The following is a 20,511-nucleotide window of genomic DNA, read 5'->3' on the forward strand; positions in this document are numbered from 1 at the left end:
TTTTCCTGTGATTTAGAAAGCATGTTCTAGGTTCCTGGAGGGGCTTTCCTTTCTATAGTCTCCTTGGATAATGCAATATTTGATGATCTTCAAAGTTAAAATTACCTACAAACACAGGCTGCAGAAGCTATTTAGCTCCCTCCAAAGACTCTGCAGCCCTAGCCCTGCCCGATTAACTCTGGGCTACACAGCCCACTTAAAACTTCCACTTGCCAGGTCGGGGAACCGTACGGATCCATCCACACAACCTTCATCATCACGGACACGTAGGAAGCACGTGTTTGCTTGGGACTGGAATAAGCTTTCAAAAACAAAATGGATTTTTCCCCACTATAGCTAGCTTGATTGCATTCAACATTGTCACCTATGGAGAACAACCAGTTCATACGCCTGCTCCTCACCACGCAGCTAAACCTCCGAAGTGAGAAACTACCCAATGAGTGCAGAGACCTGCCATCTGACATCTCGACCGCTGTGTGTGTAACCTGAGGATTACCTCAACTAGTTTCCCTCCACTCCACCTGAGTCAAGCACAAACAAGACAATGTTATTTGCACAACTCCATATCTGCCAAGGAATAAAAATCCATGTCCGTGCAAAACAAAATCCAGTTCCAGAAACTCACATTTTGTTATTTTAATGCATTTTTATTCATAAAACTGCAGTTTCACCAGTAAGATTCATGCTTTGGGCAAACCATTCATTCTTTTTCCTTCTACATTTTCCCCAATGAGTAGAAAACATACATTTTTAAATTCCAATCATTCATGATATGTGCCAAGGACATACATAAGCCCGAGATGAAGTATGGCCCATCTTCATACGCCTGGAAAGAAAAATTGGCCATTTCCCATGGCCCATTTTGTTCTCACCTGCATGAAACAAGCAGGAGAGCTAACATTGAGACGAGGTAGCCAAACACCACAGACAGTCCCTCGGTAGCGTACAGAGATGCATACATAGATTTTAAGATGACATCTGAACACTTAAGGTCAATAAGACTTAAAGTTTCAACTACTCAACTTGAGCAGAAAAAAAGTCGCCTAATTCATAAGCTGGCCCAAGCAGTAAGAACCTGATCCAAAATGCACTTGAATCAAAGTCTCACAGACAGAAACTGAATGGAATAGTAAGATTATTAAAAACAAATTAAAAAAACAAACAACCAAACAAAACCACACTGAACAATTTTTGGTTTAAAATGTAATTTCTAAAAATTGAAAATTGCATGGGTTTTAAAGTTTTAAAGGCATTTTTTTTCTGCTTATGAAAGGAATGAAAAAAGAAAGAAAAGAGGAATGAAAGTTTAAATTACTTATGCTGAGTGAAACAAAAAAGTGTTTTCCAAACAAAGAAGCTGTTTCCTGAGACAGTAAGTTAGCCAGCAGGGGAGAGAGAGGAGACACAAGCTGATTAACAACATACAGTAGCTGTCAATTTGGACTGTTCACAGCCCAACACATGAACATCCTATCTTTCTCCATACAACATAGAAATGTTTATCCCAGAATCTGCACTTGGAGTAGCACTCTGAGCAATCAGTGGGAGCAGTTGGATCAGGCTCTTGCTTCTTTAGTTAAACGATTTGTGATCCCCAAATTTATATTTACTCTTGCAGATTCTATTCGTTGTCTTGCGGTAAACCAGGACATGACCACACATCAATAAACACATAAGAAGATACAATGGTATTTCTAAATTCTTGACTGTAACCCACTTGATTAAGAAATAATTTTTACTTGTTTCAAAAACCAAAAATTCAAGGCCACCATGTCATTATGAAGTACATGAGCAAAAGACTGGAGTATATTTACAGGAGAGTACCAAAAATTGGAACTATTGGAAAAGGGATTGCCAACAGCTTTCAGTCAACAAGTTTCAAACAAATTCTACATTGCTCTTCCTTTTCCCCCTGTGGTTCTTCTCTGGTCTTGTTCTCTACAGTCTCTTAAATAATAACTTTGCTCAAGGGCACAAGAGGTTCAGATTGCAGAGTCTGAACATAAATGCCATATTTAACATAAGACAAGGGAATGCCAGGAACTATTATAAAGAAGATGCACAGGAGTGTTTTAAAATATAAAATTTCAGTGTTGGCTTTGCTTTGTTCCCAGAGGATGGGAAGAGACTGGAAACAGAAAAGGCCACCTGGTGTCTTAGGAAAATACTCAACTATCAGGCATATCATAAAAGCTGAGAAAACTTTTCAAGAGAACTGGAATTTTAAGTCTGGGGACAAGAAGCCTTGCCCGAGTCTCTCTGAAATGGAGTTGTCCTTTAAACTGCAAAGAATTCTTTCTGAAGAAGGGCTTCAGTGTGAATGAAGCCAAAGCTGGAAAACGAGGGGACTGCCCCAGCCATTTATTAATGTCAAATATGCTGTCTCATGAATCAGGGCAGTTTGTCTGTTTTGGAAGCCTTACAGAAAGCCCAGTGCACCTGGCTTGTTGAGCTCAGCATCAGGCTTTAGGCTGATCCAAGAGGATAGCTGCATTCTGTGTTTTGAATAGTTTGTCCCGCAAACAATTTTTTTTAAAAAGGCTTTTATTGAAGAGCCATCAGCAAACAGATCATGCAGAATTTGAACAATACACAGAATGGGGGGGAGGGAGGAACCCACACAAGGCACAACCCCAATTATTTGTCACTTCATAAGATCTAGCCAGCACAAGTGTCACATTTGCTCTTCCAGAGAATAGCTTCGAAAGCTTCCTGATTTGAAAAAGCTAAGTGTTTGTGGGGGATACACATACATACACATACACACACACACACACAAAATATACCCAGAGTTTTCTTTGGCAACCATCATCACAGCAGCAGGTATTTCAGAATTAGGACAAACAGCAAAGGAAGAAATAAAACCCTGATGCAGATTGTGCATGCTTAGCCAGTTATCAGCAGAGTGAGTCCAGGCCCAGCCCTGACTGTTCAGTATAGCGCAAAATGGAAAGCCACCTGAAGCAGCTTTGATTAATAAGCTGCCAGAAAACTAAGGGGGAGAAAAAAAAAAAGAAAAAAAAAGATATTTGCATCTTTTCCAGCATTAATTCCAAAGGGTAAGGGCTGTTTAGTTTCTTTATAAACAGCACAGCCAGTTTTCCCCATGCCTTCCCTACCTCTCCACCAAACATCACAGTAAGATGTGACTTTTGTTCCCCCATTACCTCCATGCCCCTGCCATGACAGTTTACAACAGCTGAGGATGTCTGAAATCCCACTGAAGGCAGCAGGAGTTTCATCATCAACAGCACTGCCATTTAATCCACTGTATGTACCCGCAGTCAGGACAATCACCTAGCGCAGTGAGGAAGGCATCAAGCCTAGAACAGGAACTCTTTATGGTAAAGTACAGCATTTGAGAAGAGCAGAAGAGGAAAGCAAGCCAGAGCAGGCAGCTCAATCCATGCACTTTGACTAAAGTTTATTATCCGAGAATGCTCTCCATCCATCTGCTGCCTGCTTTTCTCATGGGCGCAAGCAATGGTTAGCACTGCAACACAGGTGAGGAAGCAGGAGTGAAATGTTCAAGTGACCATGTGGTAAGGCCTGGCCCTACTACCAGCAAAGCCAACAGAGGTATAATGGCCACAGTTGTTGCAGTACCACTTCAGTGGTTGCACCTGGCCTTTTCAATCCACTGCTTCATGTAGCGGATTTCCAAGGCTCGAGCTTGCTGCACAGATTTGGGGTCCAGAGGGTTGCGGCTGCGTAGGTCCAGGTGATGGGCTCCATCTGGGATCACAATTGCCACGAGGGAATCAGTGATGTTCTGGGTCACCCCACCTGCAGACCATGGGTCCAGGCCACCATTGCTGTAAGGAAAGAATACTTCATTAGGATATATCCACACAGCAATTCAAAGTGGGGCTGCGGCTCACATCAACATACCCACATTGACTTTCAACTAGTTTTGTATACGCACCAACAGAAACAGACCTCAGGCCTGTCTCAATGTCTTGTGCCCACCACCCTGCTGAAAAGAGCTTTCTTGACAGAGGTGCAGAGGTATTAGCAGCTTAAGGAAAGCTACACTTGTGTCAATCATCTGCTAATTCAGATAAGCTATAAGTGTTGCAGCCTCTGGAGATAGATCTGCTGCCACCTGTCATTGCCATAAAAGGTTCAGGTTCCCCTGTACAAAGACATGTCCAAATTCCCAAATCAAAAGCACTTTGCTTTCCTTCTTCACAGTCTGCCATAAACGAATAACTAACTGGACCTTTTAGAGCTGAATTTTCAGGAAATTCTACCTTTTGCCGTTTCAGCTGGGTACCAACCTGGTTTTGCAAAGAAACGCTTGGACTTTCCATTAGTCCCCTTATTTCTAATACGAAACATATTAAAATAAAGCTTTTATCCCTCAAAAAACGGTCTACAATGACTCTTCCTCTGGAACAGGACAATTTAATGCAATTTACTCCCCCTCCTCCCTCAACCCAAGTCAATGAAAGGATTCCTTGCATTGTAGAACTGGCTCCAAATAATGCCTGGTCCATGGAGCAGGCCAATGGCTGAATGGGGATGAGAGTTTTGCCTCTCTCATTTCTAGGTTCGGACTCAACCCAGTAATGCCTACTACATCTTATTTTCCTTTACCACAAGATTCTTCCCACATGTGGTCCATTTTTCTGCACAAAGAAACATCCGTATACTTATGGAACTACACAAATCTAAATCTGTTCCTCACTTAAAACACTGGACCCACCCACAAAAGGAAACATTAGAGATGGACTATTGTATGTCAGCTTAAGTTTCTAGGAGAATCTAAGAAATTAAAACAACCTTGGACATTAAGAGATATGCAGCTAGAAAGATACCACAATGGCAGCACCACAAAATAACAGAAAAAAATAATGAATAAAAAAGAGTTTTGTGGAAGTAACTAAGAGTAAAAACCTGATGGGGTCTGAACTAATGCTTTATTTGTGTATCCACTGAAAAAAAAAAAGTATCTTGAATCTCTGTAGTTCTTTATTTTCAGTGGTTCTAAATACAACTTAGGAGAAGAGAAACATTTTGTATCAACATAACAAGAAGCATACAGACCTGACCAATAAGCAAAAACCATTTGATTTAAAAGGTCACCTGAATCAGCAGAGCACCTTAGCAACAGGGGGATGAGTTGCTGAGAGACCCAAGATGTACATGAACTTGGATCTTTTGGTCCCAGTCATGTGGAAACTAAGCATGGCACAAGAAAACAACACGGCCTCTGGCTGTTTCTGGGAGCTTCTGGCTGCGTCCTCTGCTACTCCTGCCAAGTGATGGCACCAGAGTCACTGACACAGTTTGGGAAGTGATACTTGCTGAGAGGAGGGGTGACTGAGGGCTCACCACACAATAATCGTAAGTCTTAAAAGCTTTACAGAATAAGATAATTCAGTACCAACTGGAATGGATTATTTGTGTGTTAAAACTACACATTCATGTAAGTACTCAGTTGCCCATCTTGCAGGACAGGAGTTTCCCAATGTAAACAGAAATAGTAAAAGAAAAGAAAGAATAAAAAAGTCAGCCATTCCTTCTTAGCAGTGGCCAGGCAAGTTCAGCTTCAGAAAAAAACACAAATGCAAAATATCAGCACACTAGTCCTGTTTAATTCATATTTCCTTTACAGCATAAATAGGGTCCTGCCTATCCCACAGCAAAGTTTCCTTTCCTATCATGTCTTCAGAGCCTCCTCAGCCCTCCAGCCCTACCCATAAACAAGGAGAGGTTTTACACAATCTTAGCAGCCCTGTCTGTGCATCCTTTTTTAACATGTCCACTCTCCAGAAGTGCCAAGTTTCCTTTTATTAACTTTTTTCCTCTCACCTTTTCTCTTCAGCCACACACTGTTATGCCTTTTCTTTTCCTCCATTCCCTTCTTTTATGCTAACGATACCCCCTTCTGCACATAGGTCCAGTATCTCTCAAAACAGAGCCTTCACTTTCGGCCTCTCCCCTGCCAGTGCAAAAGTGGATAGGTGGTTGCCCTAACTTAGAAGCATACAACCTAGGTGTGATCCATCCAGACTGAAATATACCAATTTTCAGACTCTGCACAACAAATTTTGTACTGTCTGATACAACCTGGGCTGATTTTGACCACCATAGTATGTTGATGACAAGACACTACCAACTGCTACAAGCTCTCTCCCACCACATGCATGAACAGCAGCAAAACACCATTTCCACCACTGTGTAGCACTTCCACACTAAGTACACAGCATGTTCCAGTAAGAGTATCAGGAGTGGAAGCTGCTGGAAGAGAAAGGGCAAACAGGGTTCTGAAAAACCCAATTTCCTCGAAGTAGTGTTTTAGTAACGATGTGCTGCCCAGGACAGGCAAATAATATCTGCCTACAGCTTAAGTAACTACTCACACACTAGATTATCTCCAAGAAGGTACCAAAGTGGCAATGGAGATTCCTGCGTGAATACCATACAATACATACAACGTGCTGCTCGCAGAGAGAGATGTGGCAACACCAGTTTAAGCATCCTGGCCAAATCCCACTGCAGCTGGATAAATCCACCCGACAGTGGTTCTCTGTAGATGAAGTATTCTTCCTTTCCTGAGCTAAACTGTTGTGCAAGTTGCCTGACACTTGAAACAGTGCTTTTTACCCCACAGGGAGCTGCAACCTCTGGTAAACATAGGGATATTTTTTGTAAAGCACTCTACAGTGTTCAAGGATAAAAGGCTCTTATATAAAATGTACAGTGTTGACAATGTATTTGTTCGAAGAGAAACAACCCAGCTTGAGACCCAAAGCTTTGTGTGTACAGCACTACTTCATTCATTTGGTTGCTTTCAAGCTTTTCTCATTTCAAGCTCCTTCAGCTGGCATAAATTCTTAACACTTATTTAGATTTGTTTGCTTGTCTATCGCTTACAAAGCTGATTTCTACTGTACAGAGCTGTCAAGCCTTGGAAATAAGCACCACTCTGCAAAAATTAAGTTAAACCAACAAATTTTTTTTCATTAAAAAGTTTTTTTGAAAAGGGTGGAATTTCTCACTCTAGAGCAGATATCCTGCTGGGACAGAAACAGCAAGAGGCAAACAAGAGGAAAGCAACAGGCCTTTGGAGTCAAACAGACCAACGCTAATAGCTGAAATCCGGAGAATAATCCCCAATTCAAGTAAGGACTTTCTACTTTTAAAATACACACCTATTTACCAAGTCCAACAGACTAATTTTGAGTTTTGTTTAAAGAAGTGGCAGGGTTTTCTCTGAAAAAAGCTTTGCACAATTTTAACCAGAGCACAGAGGACTACATATCCAGAAGCTGCCCGCAGTGGGCAATCACTACAGCAAGTCGGAACTCCTGAAGCACTGGCTTTAATGGGTTTATTAAATTCCTCCCTACCACATTAACAACCTAATGAACAGCCAGTACTTGGCTGTTCAAAACTCTGTATCACCTCACAGCAGAAGTACAGCTACATGAACTTCCCTTTAAAGAAAGCAGAGTTTAACCTTAAAATAAGGAAAGTGAAGGCTGAGTAGAGAGCAAGCAACATGCACTAATCTTTGCACTAGACTGAAACATTTATTTCACTTTTTGTCCACATACAAAAGTGTTTCAGACAAACTTCTGTTGTATTACCAGTATCCCTTGCTAGAATGGAAGCATCTCCTTGTATTTGGATCTTACACAAGTCTGTTGAAACTTGCCTAATTACCACTAAAAGAAAAGGGCAATTCGCAGTGATAGGAAAGCTCCCCAAGTTATCCCTTTGATACAGAAAAGAGAGGGAAGAGGAACGTCACACCAGCCCATCCACAAGGCTATCACCCTGAGCAACAGTTTTAGTGACCAAGGTCCTGTGCCACAGCTAGAGCTTGTTTATACTTTCCTTTTATGTGGAAGAGACAGTGCTTTGGCTTCATAAAAGCTAAATGGATTTACCAGCATGGGAAGCCTGGACTTTGGCCACAAGATAAGAAGGAATCCACATGGGAAGAAAATTACATTTGGCAGAATCCCAACCCAGATTCTTCTTTTAGAGTCACACAGGCAGCAACAGAACAGTTGGCTTCTTTGGCCACTGCAACTTGACCATTTTACTCTCAAGAGGAACACAAAGCATGCCCATCATTTATTGAGCTGGAGTGTTGGAGACAGATCCTTTTGCTACTTAAGGCAGGCTCTCTGCACTGACAACCCAAATTGGTGTAAGATTCCACTCTAGAAGCTGAAGCAAGGCTCACCTGAAGACAATGTTGCTGTGTGAACTTATGTTTTTCCCTCCATACATAGAAAGAATCCAAGAGGGACGAGGCCTCACTCCCCACAGCTTGTAACACTCTTCTGAAAGTGCATTGAAGTCCCATTTCTGAGGCTCAAACATGTCATTGACACCATCTGTGCACATGGGCATCACCATCTCAGTGCAAGCCTGAAAGAAAGAGCAAGACAAAATGTATTCCCAGGAAACTGTCCTATAGTTGTTAGTGCAGTATTTAAATAAAAAAAAGCCTAAACAGCATTTGATCAGTAATTACTGTCAAACTATCATAGAAACATTATAGGTTGGAAAAGACCTTTAAGATCATTGAGTCCAACCATTAACCTAACGCTGCCACATCCACCACTAAACCACGTCCCTACGCACAACGTCTACACGGTCTTTTCAATACTTCCAGGGATGGTGACACCACCACTTCCCTGGGCAGCCTGTCCAATGCTTGATAACCCTTCCAGGGAAGAAATTTTTCCTAATAGCCTATCTAAACCTCACCTGCCATAACTGGAGGCCATTTTCTCCTGTCCTATCACTTCTTACTTGGGAGAAGAGACTAACACCCACCTCACTACAACCTCCTTTCAGGTAGTTGTAGAGAGCGATAAGGTCTCCCCTCAGCCTCCTTTTCTCCAGGCTAAACAACCCCAGTTCCCTCAGCCGCTCCTCATAGGACTTGTGCTCCAGATCCTTCACCAGCTTCGTTGCCCTTCTCTGGACACGCTCCAGCCCCTCCATGTCTTTCCTGTAGTGAGGGGCCCAAAACTGAACACAGGACTCGAGGTGCGGCCTCACCAGTGCCGAGTACAGGGGAACGATCACTTCCGCAGTCCTGCTGGCCACACGATTCCTGATACAAGCCAGGATGCTACTGGCCTTCTTGGCCACCTGGGCACACTGCTGGCTCATCTTCAGCCGGCTGTCAACCAACACCCCCAGGTCCTTTTCCACCAGGCAGCTTTCCAGCCACTCTTCCCCAAGCCTGTTAGCGCTGCATGGGGTTGCTGTGACCCAAGGGCAGGACCCAGCACTGAGCCTTGTTGAACCTCATACAACTGCCCTCGGCCCATTGATCCAGCCTGTCCACATCCCTCTGTAGACCCTTCCTGCCCTCCAGCAGATCAACACTCCCGCCCAACTTGGTGTCACCTGCAAACTTACAGAGGGTGCACTTGATCCCCTCATCCGGATCATTGATAAAGATATTAAACAGAACTGGCCCCAATACTGAGCCCTGGGGAACACCACCTGTGACTGGCCACCAACTGGATTTAACTCCATTCACCAACACTTTTTGGGCCCGGCCATCCAGCCAGTTTTTTACCCAGTGAAGAGTATACCTGTCCAAGCCATGAGCAGCCAGTTTCTCCAGGGGAATGCTGTGGGAAACGGTGTCAAAGGCTTTACTAAAGTCTAGGTAGACAACATTCACAGCCTTTCCCTCGTCCACTAAGTGGTTCATCTTGTCATAGAAGGAGATCAGGTGAGCCAAGCAGGACCTGCCTTTCAGAAACCCATGCTGACTGGGCCTGATCCCCTGGTTGTCCTGTACATGCTGCGTGATGGCACTCAAGATGATCTGCTCCATAACCTTCCCCAGCACCAAGGTCAGACTGACAGGCCTGCAGTTCCCCAGATCCTCTTTATCGCCCTTCTTGTAGATGGTAAGCAAAAGTTTTATCTTTCACACAATGAATTCTCTGACACCTTAGTGATACTAGCTAAAAAAAGAAATATAAATTACACCCTGGAAGCAACATAACCCCCACCGCAGCAATTAATCTAACTCACAGTCTGTTCCTACTTGCCCCCTTTCCCACATGCCTTCGGAAGCAGGCAGGAAACAAAATGCAGAGTGGATGTATTGTTTTGATGAGCACAGCTGCCATATTCTTTGTTACCCACATGGTGTTTCCCCCCTTTCTCAGAGGACAACTTATAAAGCCTGCACATCTCCTGGAGCTGTGCAGAACAAATACAGTAGGAGACAGTAGCCAAGAGCAGATGGTCACAACCTGAACATCAAATTCTTACGACCTTGCTTCTGGAAGAAGCTGTCCTGCTCCTCAGTCAAGAGACTGTATATATGAGTGTTGCATGTGCTTAGTAAATGGGATAGGGAGAGCAGAATCCCCTGGACCTCTTACCACAGGGATTTCTTTTTGTTACCTACTTGATGGGGAAGGTTGTGTCTCAGTGAGCTACAGGATAAATAGCTTTAGTTGAAAGCTATCAGTATCAACATATCCTGACATATTTGCATGCACAAATTGGGGTGGACAGCTGTGATGGGGGATTACAAAACCAAGATGCTGCTGCTGTACATCATTTTCCAGTCAATATAAAGAGCTGAAACTCAACAATTAGCTAGATAATGAAGACACAACCTAAACCTGTGGGAAAGCTGCTTCTCTTCTCTGCCTTGCCCTCCCCTGGACAATCATACTTGCTTCATGATTACATTTGTCATCAGTACATCAATTACATCTGGCACAACATACTGACAGATGACTTGGTAATTTGCCATCAGCTCTAGCTCAAAAAACCTCACTGAGTTGCAATTTAGAAAGGATAGAGCGCATACCTGATAGTACCAACCCAACTGGCCCAGATTCTTTGTTGCAGTCTCAGACATGTCTAAGCATGAGGCTTCTCCTGAATAATTGTAGTATAAATTTACCGCCTGGAACACATTCTGCAGCAACAATTTGTCAGAGAGACTGGGATCCTTCAAGAACTTGCAGACTTCCTACAACAGAGAGAAGAGGGGGTCTAAATCTGCAAGAAATAAAGATTAACACATGATACCTGATGGTTCTGCTTTGAGAAGTGACCCTGCAAGGAATACATTTGTGGGGATCCACATTTCCTCTCTCACTAATTCTCCCACATCCAAAAGGACATAGGCTCAAAATTTTCTCTTTAATTGCAAGCTCTTGCAGCTAAGCCTGGCATCAGAAGGTCTAATTGCATGTGCTTTTTGTGCAGCATTTCTGTTCCTCAAGAACAACTCTGCAGGATAGCGGAAGCCTTTCAGTCATCCCTGGCACTCTTCTTCTGGGCTCTTGATGCAACCTATTAGCCATACAAATGGCAGTTAGTCAACAAACCAGTTGATGCACAAGAAGATACTGCCCTGGTTCTCTTTTTTCAGCCATATTGGTTCTATCAAGTCAAAAACAAAGGAAAAGGTGCAGGCTAGGAGAAAAGGAGAAAATTAGTTAAACCAAATGGTCAATTCTAAAAGACATTGTTTCTCAATTACCTGTATAGGCCAAGCTGGCAAAGGCTGCAAGAAGTCAGCTTTATAGGGATAGTTCACCATAGCCAAGTTTACCCATGTTTCACTCAGCCAATTTTTCAATATAGCAGCATCCTGAAGATTTTTCAATGGGCTGCACAAATGAAATGTGCTGGAAAGCCACTGTAAACCTGCATCTTTAATAAAAAAAATTAAATATTTAATGTATTATACCATTAACACATAGGTCAGTTGTGCCGCTAAAAAATATTTTCACTTAGCATAAATAATCTGGTGAAATTATTCCACATACGTACAAGCACAGCAGATCAAATTTTAGTCAGCACCTCTAAGTGAAGGGAAATACCATCTGCATACTACAGCATATGGGTATGTCACAGCTAAGATAATGTTATCTAAAACCCCAAAGATTTACAAGATATTTGGCATTTTTTTTGCTAGGAGGTAACATCAGGGCACACTTCTTCCAACAAAAGGAAAACTTCAAACCAGCTAGCACACAGTGCAAGGAGTATTAATAGACAGATCTCCTGGGACTCTCCTGGCCTTCCCTTTCATTATTTGATCTGGTCTAGAAACTCACCCAATTCAGCTTCCTTGATTTTAATTAGCTAACTCATCATACCAGGCTTTCTCTTTAGGACACAGAACTGAATTAGCAAGATTTTTTTTTTTTTTTAAATTGCATTCCTTTGCTCTACAGCAACCTCATCTGATATAGAATTATATAATCATTTAGGTTGGAAAAGACCTTTAAGATCAGAGTCCAACCATAAACCTAACACTGCCAAAGCCAGCACTAAACCATGTCCCTAAGCACCACATCTACATGTCTTTTAAGTTATCTCCAGGGATGGTGACTCAACCACTTCCCTAGGCAGCCTGTTCCAGTGCCTGACAACCCTTTTGGGGAAGAAATTTTTCCTAATATCCAATCTGAACCTCCTCTGGCACAACTTGAGGCCATTTCCTCTCATCCTATCACTTGTTACCTGGGAAAAGAAACTGACATCCCCTTGCTATAACCTCCTTTCAGGTAGTTGTAGAATCATAGAATCATTTAGGCTGGAAAAAACCCTTAAGATCATTGAGTCCAGCTGAGCCCCTAGCACTGAATTTGTAAGGATTGCAGTGATTTTCTATACCTGATTGCCTCAGTTGGTATTTAAACTATTCTTTTTAACAGTAACAGCTATCTAGCCTACTTTGTCAGAAAGGAATACAAGCCTTGAGGTTCTGATCTGGAGTCAGCTCCTATCTGACCTTAGGGGTGTTCGGACCTGGATTCTGAATCGCACCAGGCCTGAATGAGCTTGTGATTCAACAAAACAGACATTTAAAAAAAAAACCAACCAAACACTAAGCTCATTTGGCAGTTTCCCATACTAAGAGTATAGTTTCAAAACCACCAATACGTATACAGGTGAAAGCCATAACATGAGCTTGCTGATTTTATGAAGTCGTAACACAATCCTGAACATTACGACCCTTTGAAAAAAGGTATTGGTGAGGTCTTACCTGTTGAGGAAAGGTGGTTAATGGCATTCCAGGAATTCCGGATGCTTTCTGAGCAGCCTGTCCCACTCTTTTTGAAATCATTGGTCACTATGCTGAAATAAGTGCCACACGGAACCAAATCACCAAACTGCCAGATTGGGGCAGAGGCTGCCAGAGCTCTGTAAATGCACAGAAAAAGATCCTGAACCCCTCCAAAGTGAAATTCCGTCCTCTGGTCAATACCCTCCCCACAGTCACTATCTAAGCAGCATTTATAATTCAGCTTGGATACTGAGCCCTAGGCGAACTTACCATGATGTTGCAAAACTATTCTATAGGTCAGCACGCAAAGGCTGTTGAAGGTTCTAAGTCTTAGACACTAGTACAAAGGTATCAGTAAATACATTAAGTTGAAATTCAAACTTGCTTAATTTATTGTTTTCATTCTCATTAGCAACTACATCTTTCTCACTAGGCATTATGAAAACTCAACTGAAGAGAGCCCCTGCCCACAAAAATCTACTCTCTAGCAGACAAAGGTAGGGGAATTACTATTCTTGTTTCCCAAAGAGGAACTAAGGCACTGAAGAGATTAAAGACCTGCCTCAAGCCACCAGTAGGTCTGGTGACATTAAAAAAAATTAGGTGCAAAGTCAGTGTTCATAATAATTGTTTTTACAAAACCAACAGATAGGTCTGAAAATACACACCATCTAGTACCTGCTGATCTACAGTTGTCTTTATTAGGCAAACAGTGCCTCTTCCCAAATTAAGGGTAACTTTATTCTTCCTCCCAATAGTGAAAACTTCAAGCTAGCTTCAATTATGGTACTTCTCCTAGTGCTGTAATATTTATAGCACAGAAGTAACAAATGTCTGCTCTATGTTTGAGCAGGATGAATACACTCACCCAACCACCACATGGGGGTACTTCATCCTAAACCAGGCTGCAAGCATTCCTCCATAAGACCCTCCTATAGCTATGACAGGACTGTAACGGGCTCCTGCAATGGTCGTTTTTAAGTACTCAATTAGTACTGCGAAGTCTGCCAGAGCTTGTTCTGATGTCAGGTAATTCAGATGCTTGGAATCCTGAGACAAAGAAAGCAGGTTATAATATATATATATAGCACAGGAGTGACTTCCAGCAGCAGTCTTTCCATCCCACACAGCAGCTGTAGAGTTCTAAACATGTACCTGATAACAAATGAAATATTCTTTGCAGGTGTGCCTTGAAGTGCTGGAAAAATCTCAGATTTTTTTTATCCTAGAATTGATAATTACAAAAATAGGATAGTTGTGTGCTTCTAGCACATTTAAATCTTACTCAGGCTAACAGTCATTGCACTGGCAAGAATTACAATAGGCAGAATTATATTTGCATAGAACACATTAGGAAGACAAAAGACGACACTTACACTGAAAGACTCATTCCCAAAGGGCAAAGATTCTCCATAATATCTATGTTCAGCAAACACTAGCATGGCATGAAGTTCTTCAGCCACATCCCACATAAAACCCTGGTTGGAGGAAAACAGACACTTAAATAAGTTGAATCAATTATTCTCAAAGTCTCTACTTTCAGTCTAGTGTATTCCAACTCTTATTCTTTGATTAGAACGATATCACTATCAAAATACAACTAGAAAGACAGAGTACATTTTAGTTTTAAAGTATCACTGAAGTAAGAAAGACACACAAAACAGATATCCACCCAGAGACAGGGACACGTACAAAGAAAATATGTATATTTAAATGCTGCAAAATATTAAGCAGTATTGTTTTATGAGTAGACACAGGCAATCCTGCCAGAACTCCTACAGCATGAGCTTAATCCACAGGAAATGAAAAATGCTACAGGAGAAAAGCATGCATTTGAGTTAGGACTACATTACAGAAAACAAAAAAATTGTCTGGCTATAAGCAATAATCTAGAGCATTGCAATACACTTATTTCCAACTAATAAATAACTACAACTTGTTATTACTTATTGACAGCAGCTTGTTACCACCAGTTATGGAAACAAGCAGACAGAGATCGCCTGCTGACCGAACAAAGTGTGTAGGCAGTCCTTGGTTGCTTTGAGCTGAGCACATGCCACCTCCTGTTGTGTTACCGGACTTTGTATTGAAGTGGCTGAAAAATACCCACACTCCATTCCACATTTGTATCAGTCAGGGAAGTAAAAATTTCCGCAGGTCTTGTCGGAGAACAAGAATAATGTATCTTTGATTTCCAGCCCCCTTCATTTCACTTCACATTTTTCTTATAGAGAAAAAACAACTACCCAAACCTCCCATTTTACTTGGGGAACCTAAAGTACAAGGATAGGTGTAATTTGCTCCAAAATTTTGCATTCTTAGCTTGAGGCACCTTACAGTGTTTATTCTAGAAATTTTCTTCACTACTGCAGGAAGTTAATGTAAGTGCATCGCTTTGATTTCTATGGGCTTCAAATAGGACCCTGAACCCCCTAAAACTTTTTCTGTACTTTTGTTCAGCTTCCTCCTCCTCCTGTAACAACCATAACAATCATTATAAACTTCTCTTTAAACGATATTCTGACACTGTCTCCTTGTTCTTCCTTGTTTTTTCAGTATGCCACTACTGGAAAGGACGACTAATTTAAGAATCAAGAATCTCTTTTCTAAATACCGTATTGTTGCAGAACCATGTGATGTCTCCTTCATTGCCTGTATAAAATAGTATTGGTCCATTGTCTTTCTTCCAGTGCTGATCTGCTACTAGATACCGTTGTTGGAATGTAAGATTTTCATCAAATCCAAAGTGATCAATCTGTAAGAACAAGAAACAACAACATGTTCAGAAAGCTAAAGTTGATCCCAGAGTCCACTGGAAGTGTTGACAGTTACTCTGCAGATGAAAAATAAAGAACAGCAGAAAAGTTTTACTGAGATAAAAAATGACATTGAATTAATTTATATTCCTAATACATCAAAATTCTCCTGCTTTAGGATGGAAACCAACCAAAATTACAGCTGTATACACTGAAGGAGAAAAGTTACTGTCAGCTATAAAAAAATCCATGCCCTTTTTATAGCATCATACTTAACACGAGAGATTCTAAATATATTTAGGTAATCGGACAAATCTGCTGAGGGATCAATTAAGTATCTGATGTAATAAAACTGTATCAACAAGTAAAAAGAGTCACTGTCCTGCAGTGTTTTGAGTCTTAGGAAAATTCCTTACTAGCCTTATTTATTTAAAAAAAGAAACAAACAACAAAAAAAACATACCCAAACCTTCTTCCTTTTCTTCTCCTTTCAGCATAAGATTGAAATTTAAACAGATTCTTGTTAGAAAGTGGTTTGGGTATTTTTTAATTCTTAGAAAATACTAATTCCTTGTAGTAGTTGTACTATTGACAGATTTTTCAAAGTTTTATGGAATGGTTCTTCTCTCCTTGCAATTTTCACTAATTCACATACCCTCCCCAATTCTTTCCACTGCCCTACAAATATTGGAAGTCTATACATACCACTCAAACCAAACCCCACAGTGTTAGCTTCATTCCCTCATTAGAAATTTAAGTTCAATTCCTAAAGTCAGTTTTTCAGCTTTTACTCACACTGCTTTGTATGCACTATCCTCCTTGACCCATCCTTCCCCAAGCAATCATCCATACTGGAAAGTTTATCAATTGCTTTTACAAAGTAATTCCCTGCATGGACATAATCTTATCCTGGAATACCCACATAGGCTTCTACTATAAAAAAATAAAAACCAAAACAAAACACACAACTACTCCAGAAGAGCTATGCTGCTTAATTACCATGTAGTCACAAATCATCACTACTTTTATTCAACAGTTGAAGATAACCTGTAGCTTCCCAATTTTGACTTGCATCAGCATAAAGCATCATCTTTTCCCTTCATAGTTTCTTGCTGGCGGTAACAGCCTGACATCTGCTGGCTTGAACATCTCTGCTCACCCATCTGTCTTTACACCGACAACTCTGCCAAATCTCTCAGATGCTCCAGGAACCAACCCTTCAGATTTCCTACTTTGAGAATATCTCCAAGTTAATGTTAAAAGCAGCAAACTGCACACAAATGCAAGCACTCGCGGCCAACTTAGTGACCTAACTGCTAGGCAGATTCCTCCCAGGCAGCTCAGGAAAGCCTAACTCTTGACCTGCAGGATCCAGCTACTCCACACCATGTACTTATATTTGCTTTGGGTCAGAGTGCAGGAACTTAAGACATACAATCTGCTGCAAAGTGTCTTTCCCAAACTCTCTCAAAGCTTACTCACTGCTGGACTGAAGTGAGAGGACAGTTGTGTTGCAGCTCATGGCTAGCAGAACAGCAGGAGCAGCTGAAGGTCTTTGCATGGTCTTGACAGACATGAGAGAATGTCTTCACCCTGAATAAGTTAACTTCAGTGACTACATCAAGACCCAAATAAAACTAATTTGTACATGTTCTACAGTTTTGCTCAGTGGGACCATTTACTACTTACTCATATGTACATGGTGATGTTATCATGCGCATATTTAAGGAGTCTCACTGAATTCAAGTGCTGAGAACATATGCTGGGCTTATTTTACACTGACAACTCACCTGCTGCTTTCTCATTCGCAGTTATTAATTTTAGTTTCACTTTCTACATCAAGCATAATCAAGACTGATTAGATATAGAAAGGCAGAGCAAGGTCAGCAACTGAAAAAGTCTTTGGTCATAAGTCCCTGGGACAGTTAAAGAAAAGGATTAGATAAGGCATTTCTAATAAAAACCACAGTATAGTCAGACTATACTATAGTGTAGTCTAGTATAGTCAGACTATACTATAGTATAGTCTTTCTCCAACGCTATTAGAAAGTACAACTAATATATCTTTTGTTTCAGGTCTGTTTGTAAAGGGCAGAAGTATCTTTTTCTATTTAACTTTTCTGGTTAGGCTGCTAGCCACAGATAGGAAACAATAAGCTCGTATGTCCTGTCTGCCTTTTATGGAATCATCTGTAATTAAACATTTAGCTTTAAAACTTGATTCCACATCCTTCCTGCCTGAAGCCATTGCACCAACCACAAAACTACACCACAAGAAGTATTCAACTTTCCTGAACTACAAAGATATGTACCAAAATCTCCTCAGTGCAAGCAGCTTAATATGCAACAGAAAAAAAACATATGGGGGTGGGGGAGTGGGAAGAGTGAAAAAAAATCAGAGTAGTTTAATGGATAAGCATCCTTTTGGCACCAGACTGAGGTTATTCAATGGGATATTGTGCAGAACAGATTCTAAAGCCCATCTTACTGTTCCTATCCCACAGGAGCTGGAAAATTAGAATAGTAATACTCCAATATGAATATATTTTCCTGAATGATGGCTAGTTTTCTTTAGAGATACGATTTACTATGGTTTCCTTATGATGTGACCCATCAGTCCACTCCCACAAAACAAACATCAAAATCCCAGTGCTCTAGTGAGTCTGCCTCTCAATACCAAGAGGAAGAAAAGTACAGGAATTTAAGTTTTCTTTTGCCAGTTTTAGTAACCACGTTGATCAAAGTGTCACAATTCTCTATCTTGACTCTGGGCCACGCTGTAGACTCACTCACTGCCATCAGTCACATTCTTCTTTCCCACTCCTCCCTCAGTCTGTAAGTTTTGATAGCCTCACGGCAGCTCAGCTGCCTCTATTCGTAACACATCAAACCATGGACACATGTAAGATCCCAGGCAGCACAAACACAAGTCCAGACCTCTCCAGAAAAAAAATCCCAAGTACCTATTACTCAACTGAAGAGCAGGAACTGCTTTACTGCTAGATGACAGGGCTTCATACCTTGTAGTAACTTATGTGTTTTACCCTTGAAAAGACATGACTTAAACCCCAAACCCTAACATTTGTAAAGGAGACAAAGAAAGAGAGAAAGATGTTACAGCTGCTGGTTATTGCCAAGAAATTCTGAATCCAGAACATCAAGACACAGCTGGGAGATGTCCCAAAGAATATCTCCTTACAAGAGTAAAAACTGTTTGAAAATTTACTAAGTCAGAGGGAAGAAGCACAAGAATCAATATAGAATTGTGAACTGAAAGGTTTGGACACCAAGGGAACGCTGTAGTTCAAGAACAGCAGATGGAGCTGTCGTGTAGCCAAACTGCACTGCAGAAACATGCAGGGCTGTGCATGGGAGCTGCTGGTTCTCATCCAACAAGTGCTTTCTTTCACTATCCTCTATAGAACAAGTGTGCAAACGAGTAATTAATCCCACAAACTGTATGAAGTATACTTTACAAGGCAAATCACCCAGATATTTTTTTTGCCTTTTTTTTTCTTAAGTCAGATCTCATTAAAAAGTTGAACCAGAGGATGTCTTTTCTGCACTAATGCAAAAGGAGTAAGACAAAAGCAGTGACTTTTGCAACCAGACTTAATTAGAATAGACCACAACAGCAAAAAGAAACAAGCAGTTCAGTACACACTTACAGTACCTTAACTGTTGGTTAGAAGTTATACTAGCATATATGAAGTTTTTCTACTTACAATTTTCATAAATACAATTATTGCCAGGATGTCAGCAGGTCCTGAGCAACCTAATACAATTTTGAAATTGGCTCTGCTTTGAGCGGAGGTTAGACCAGATGACATGCAGAGTTCTCTTCCAAAACTAAACTATTCGAGGATTAATCCAAACCAGTTACACAGCCTAAAGTTTTAAGCTTCTGTAAACAGAACTACCTAGCAAGTTTGGTTAGAAGTAAGAATACAATCAGCAGCAGCATACAACAACAATGTTTTCAAGTGGAACTATGATGCACATAAAACACAGACACAGAAACAATCATTCTGATATTAATAAAAGAAAGGATAAAAATAGAAAAAGGAGTACTGATAGTAAGTTATGAGTAAGTTTAAGGGAAACTTTTGTTAGTTGAGGTAAGCAGGATAGGAATACTTTGAAGAGCTACAGCTGCGAGGCAAAGAAAGCAAGCAACAAAATTTCAGTTCCATGTACAAAAATCTTCACAAACCTTAATATAAAAAATGAATCATCTTGTATTTTCCTGCACTTTTGAGTCCAAAGACTCACGAAGCATTTGGGCAAAATACAAATGTAGACACAACAGATTGCTTGAGAGGCAGCCAGCTCCAGATGGAAGACTGCAGCCACTACCCAAAGCACAGCTTCTGAGAACTGCACTCACTGAGTTTGATTAAAAATGGCAGTAGGCAGTACGAGACATTGTGCCCAAGAGGCTGATGAGAGCTCCAGGCTGAAGGCTCTAGTCAGCAGCTTTGATCCTTTAGCTCAGAGAAACTTTCTACAGTGAACTGCAGCTCATGGCTCAGGACAAGGAGAACAAAACTCACATTGAAAGGAAGGGCCAAAATGCACCTTGCTGCCTTCAGCTTGAAATACATGGCACATTTCTTTGACTTTACCTTATATGTGCACATGTATCACATGCTTTTGTTGATCTCTCAAAGATGACTTATCTCAGGGTGGCTTTTTTTTAAAAAAAATGTGCTTTTTTTG

The 20,511-nt window shown here is 41.1% G+C and overlaps 1 protein-coding gene across 2 annotated transcripts in view; it reads right to left on the reverse strand.

The window, feature by feature from the left end:
• Positions 1-627: 627 nt before the first annotated feature.
• Positions 628-20,511, reverse strand: part of PRCP (prolylcarboxypeptidase) — a 30,988-nt gene continuing 11,104 nt past the window's right edge. For both annotated transcript variants that reach the window (XM_049823470.1, XM_049823471.1), the window contains exons 2-9: positions 15,651-15,791; positions 14,413-14,514; positions 13,905-14,086; positions 13,016-13,173; positions 11,501-11,673; positions 10,820-10,984; positions 8,204-8,391; positions 628-3,815 (exon numbers count right to left, since the gene is read on the reverse strand). In XM_049823470.1, the coding sequence (XP_049679427.1) occupies positions 3,611-3,815; positions 8,204-8,391; positions 10,820-10,984; positions 11,501-11,673; positions 13,016-13,173; positions 13,905-14,086; positions 14,413-14,514; positions 15,651-15,791 (1,314 nt within the window). In that variant the 3' untranslated portion in view covers positions 628-3,610. The remainder of the gene's footprint in view (positions 3,816-8,203; positions 8,392-10,819; positions 10,985-11,500; positions 11,674-13,015; positions 13,174-13,904; positions 14,087-14,412; positions 14,515-15,650; positions 15,792-20,511) is intronic.

This window comes from Accipiter gentilis, chromosome 19 (assembly GCF_929443795.1).
Source record: "Accipiter gentilis chromosome 19, bAccGen1.1, whole genome shotgun sequence".
NCBI classification, from domain to species: Eukaryota; Metazoa; Chordata; class Aves; order Accipitriformes; family Accipitridae; genus Astur; species Astur gentilis.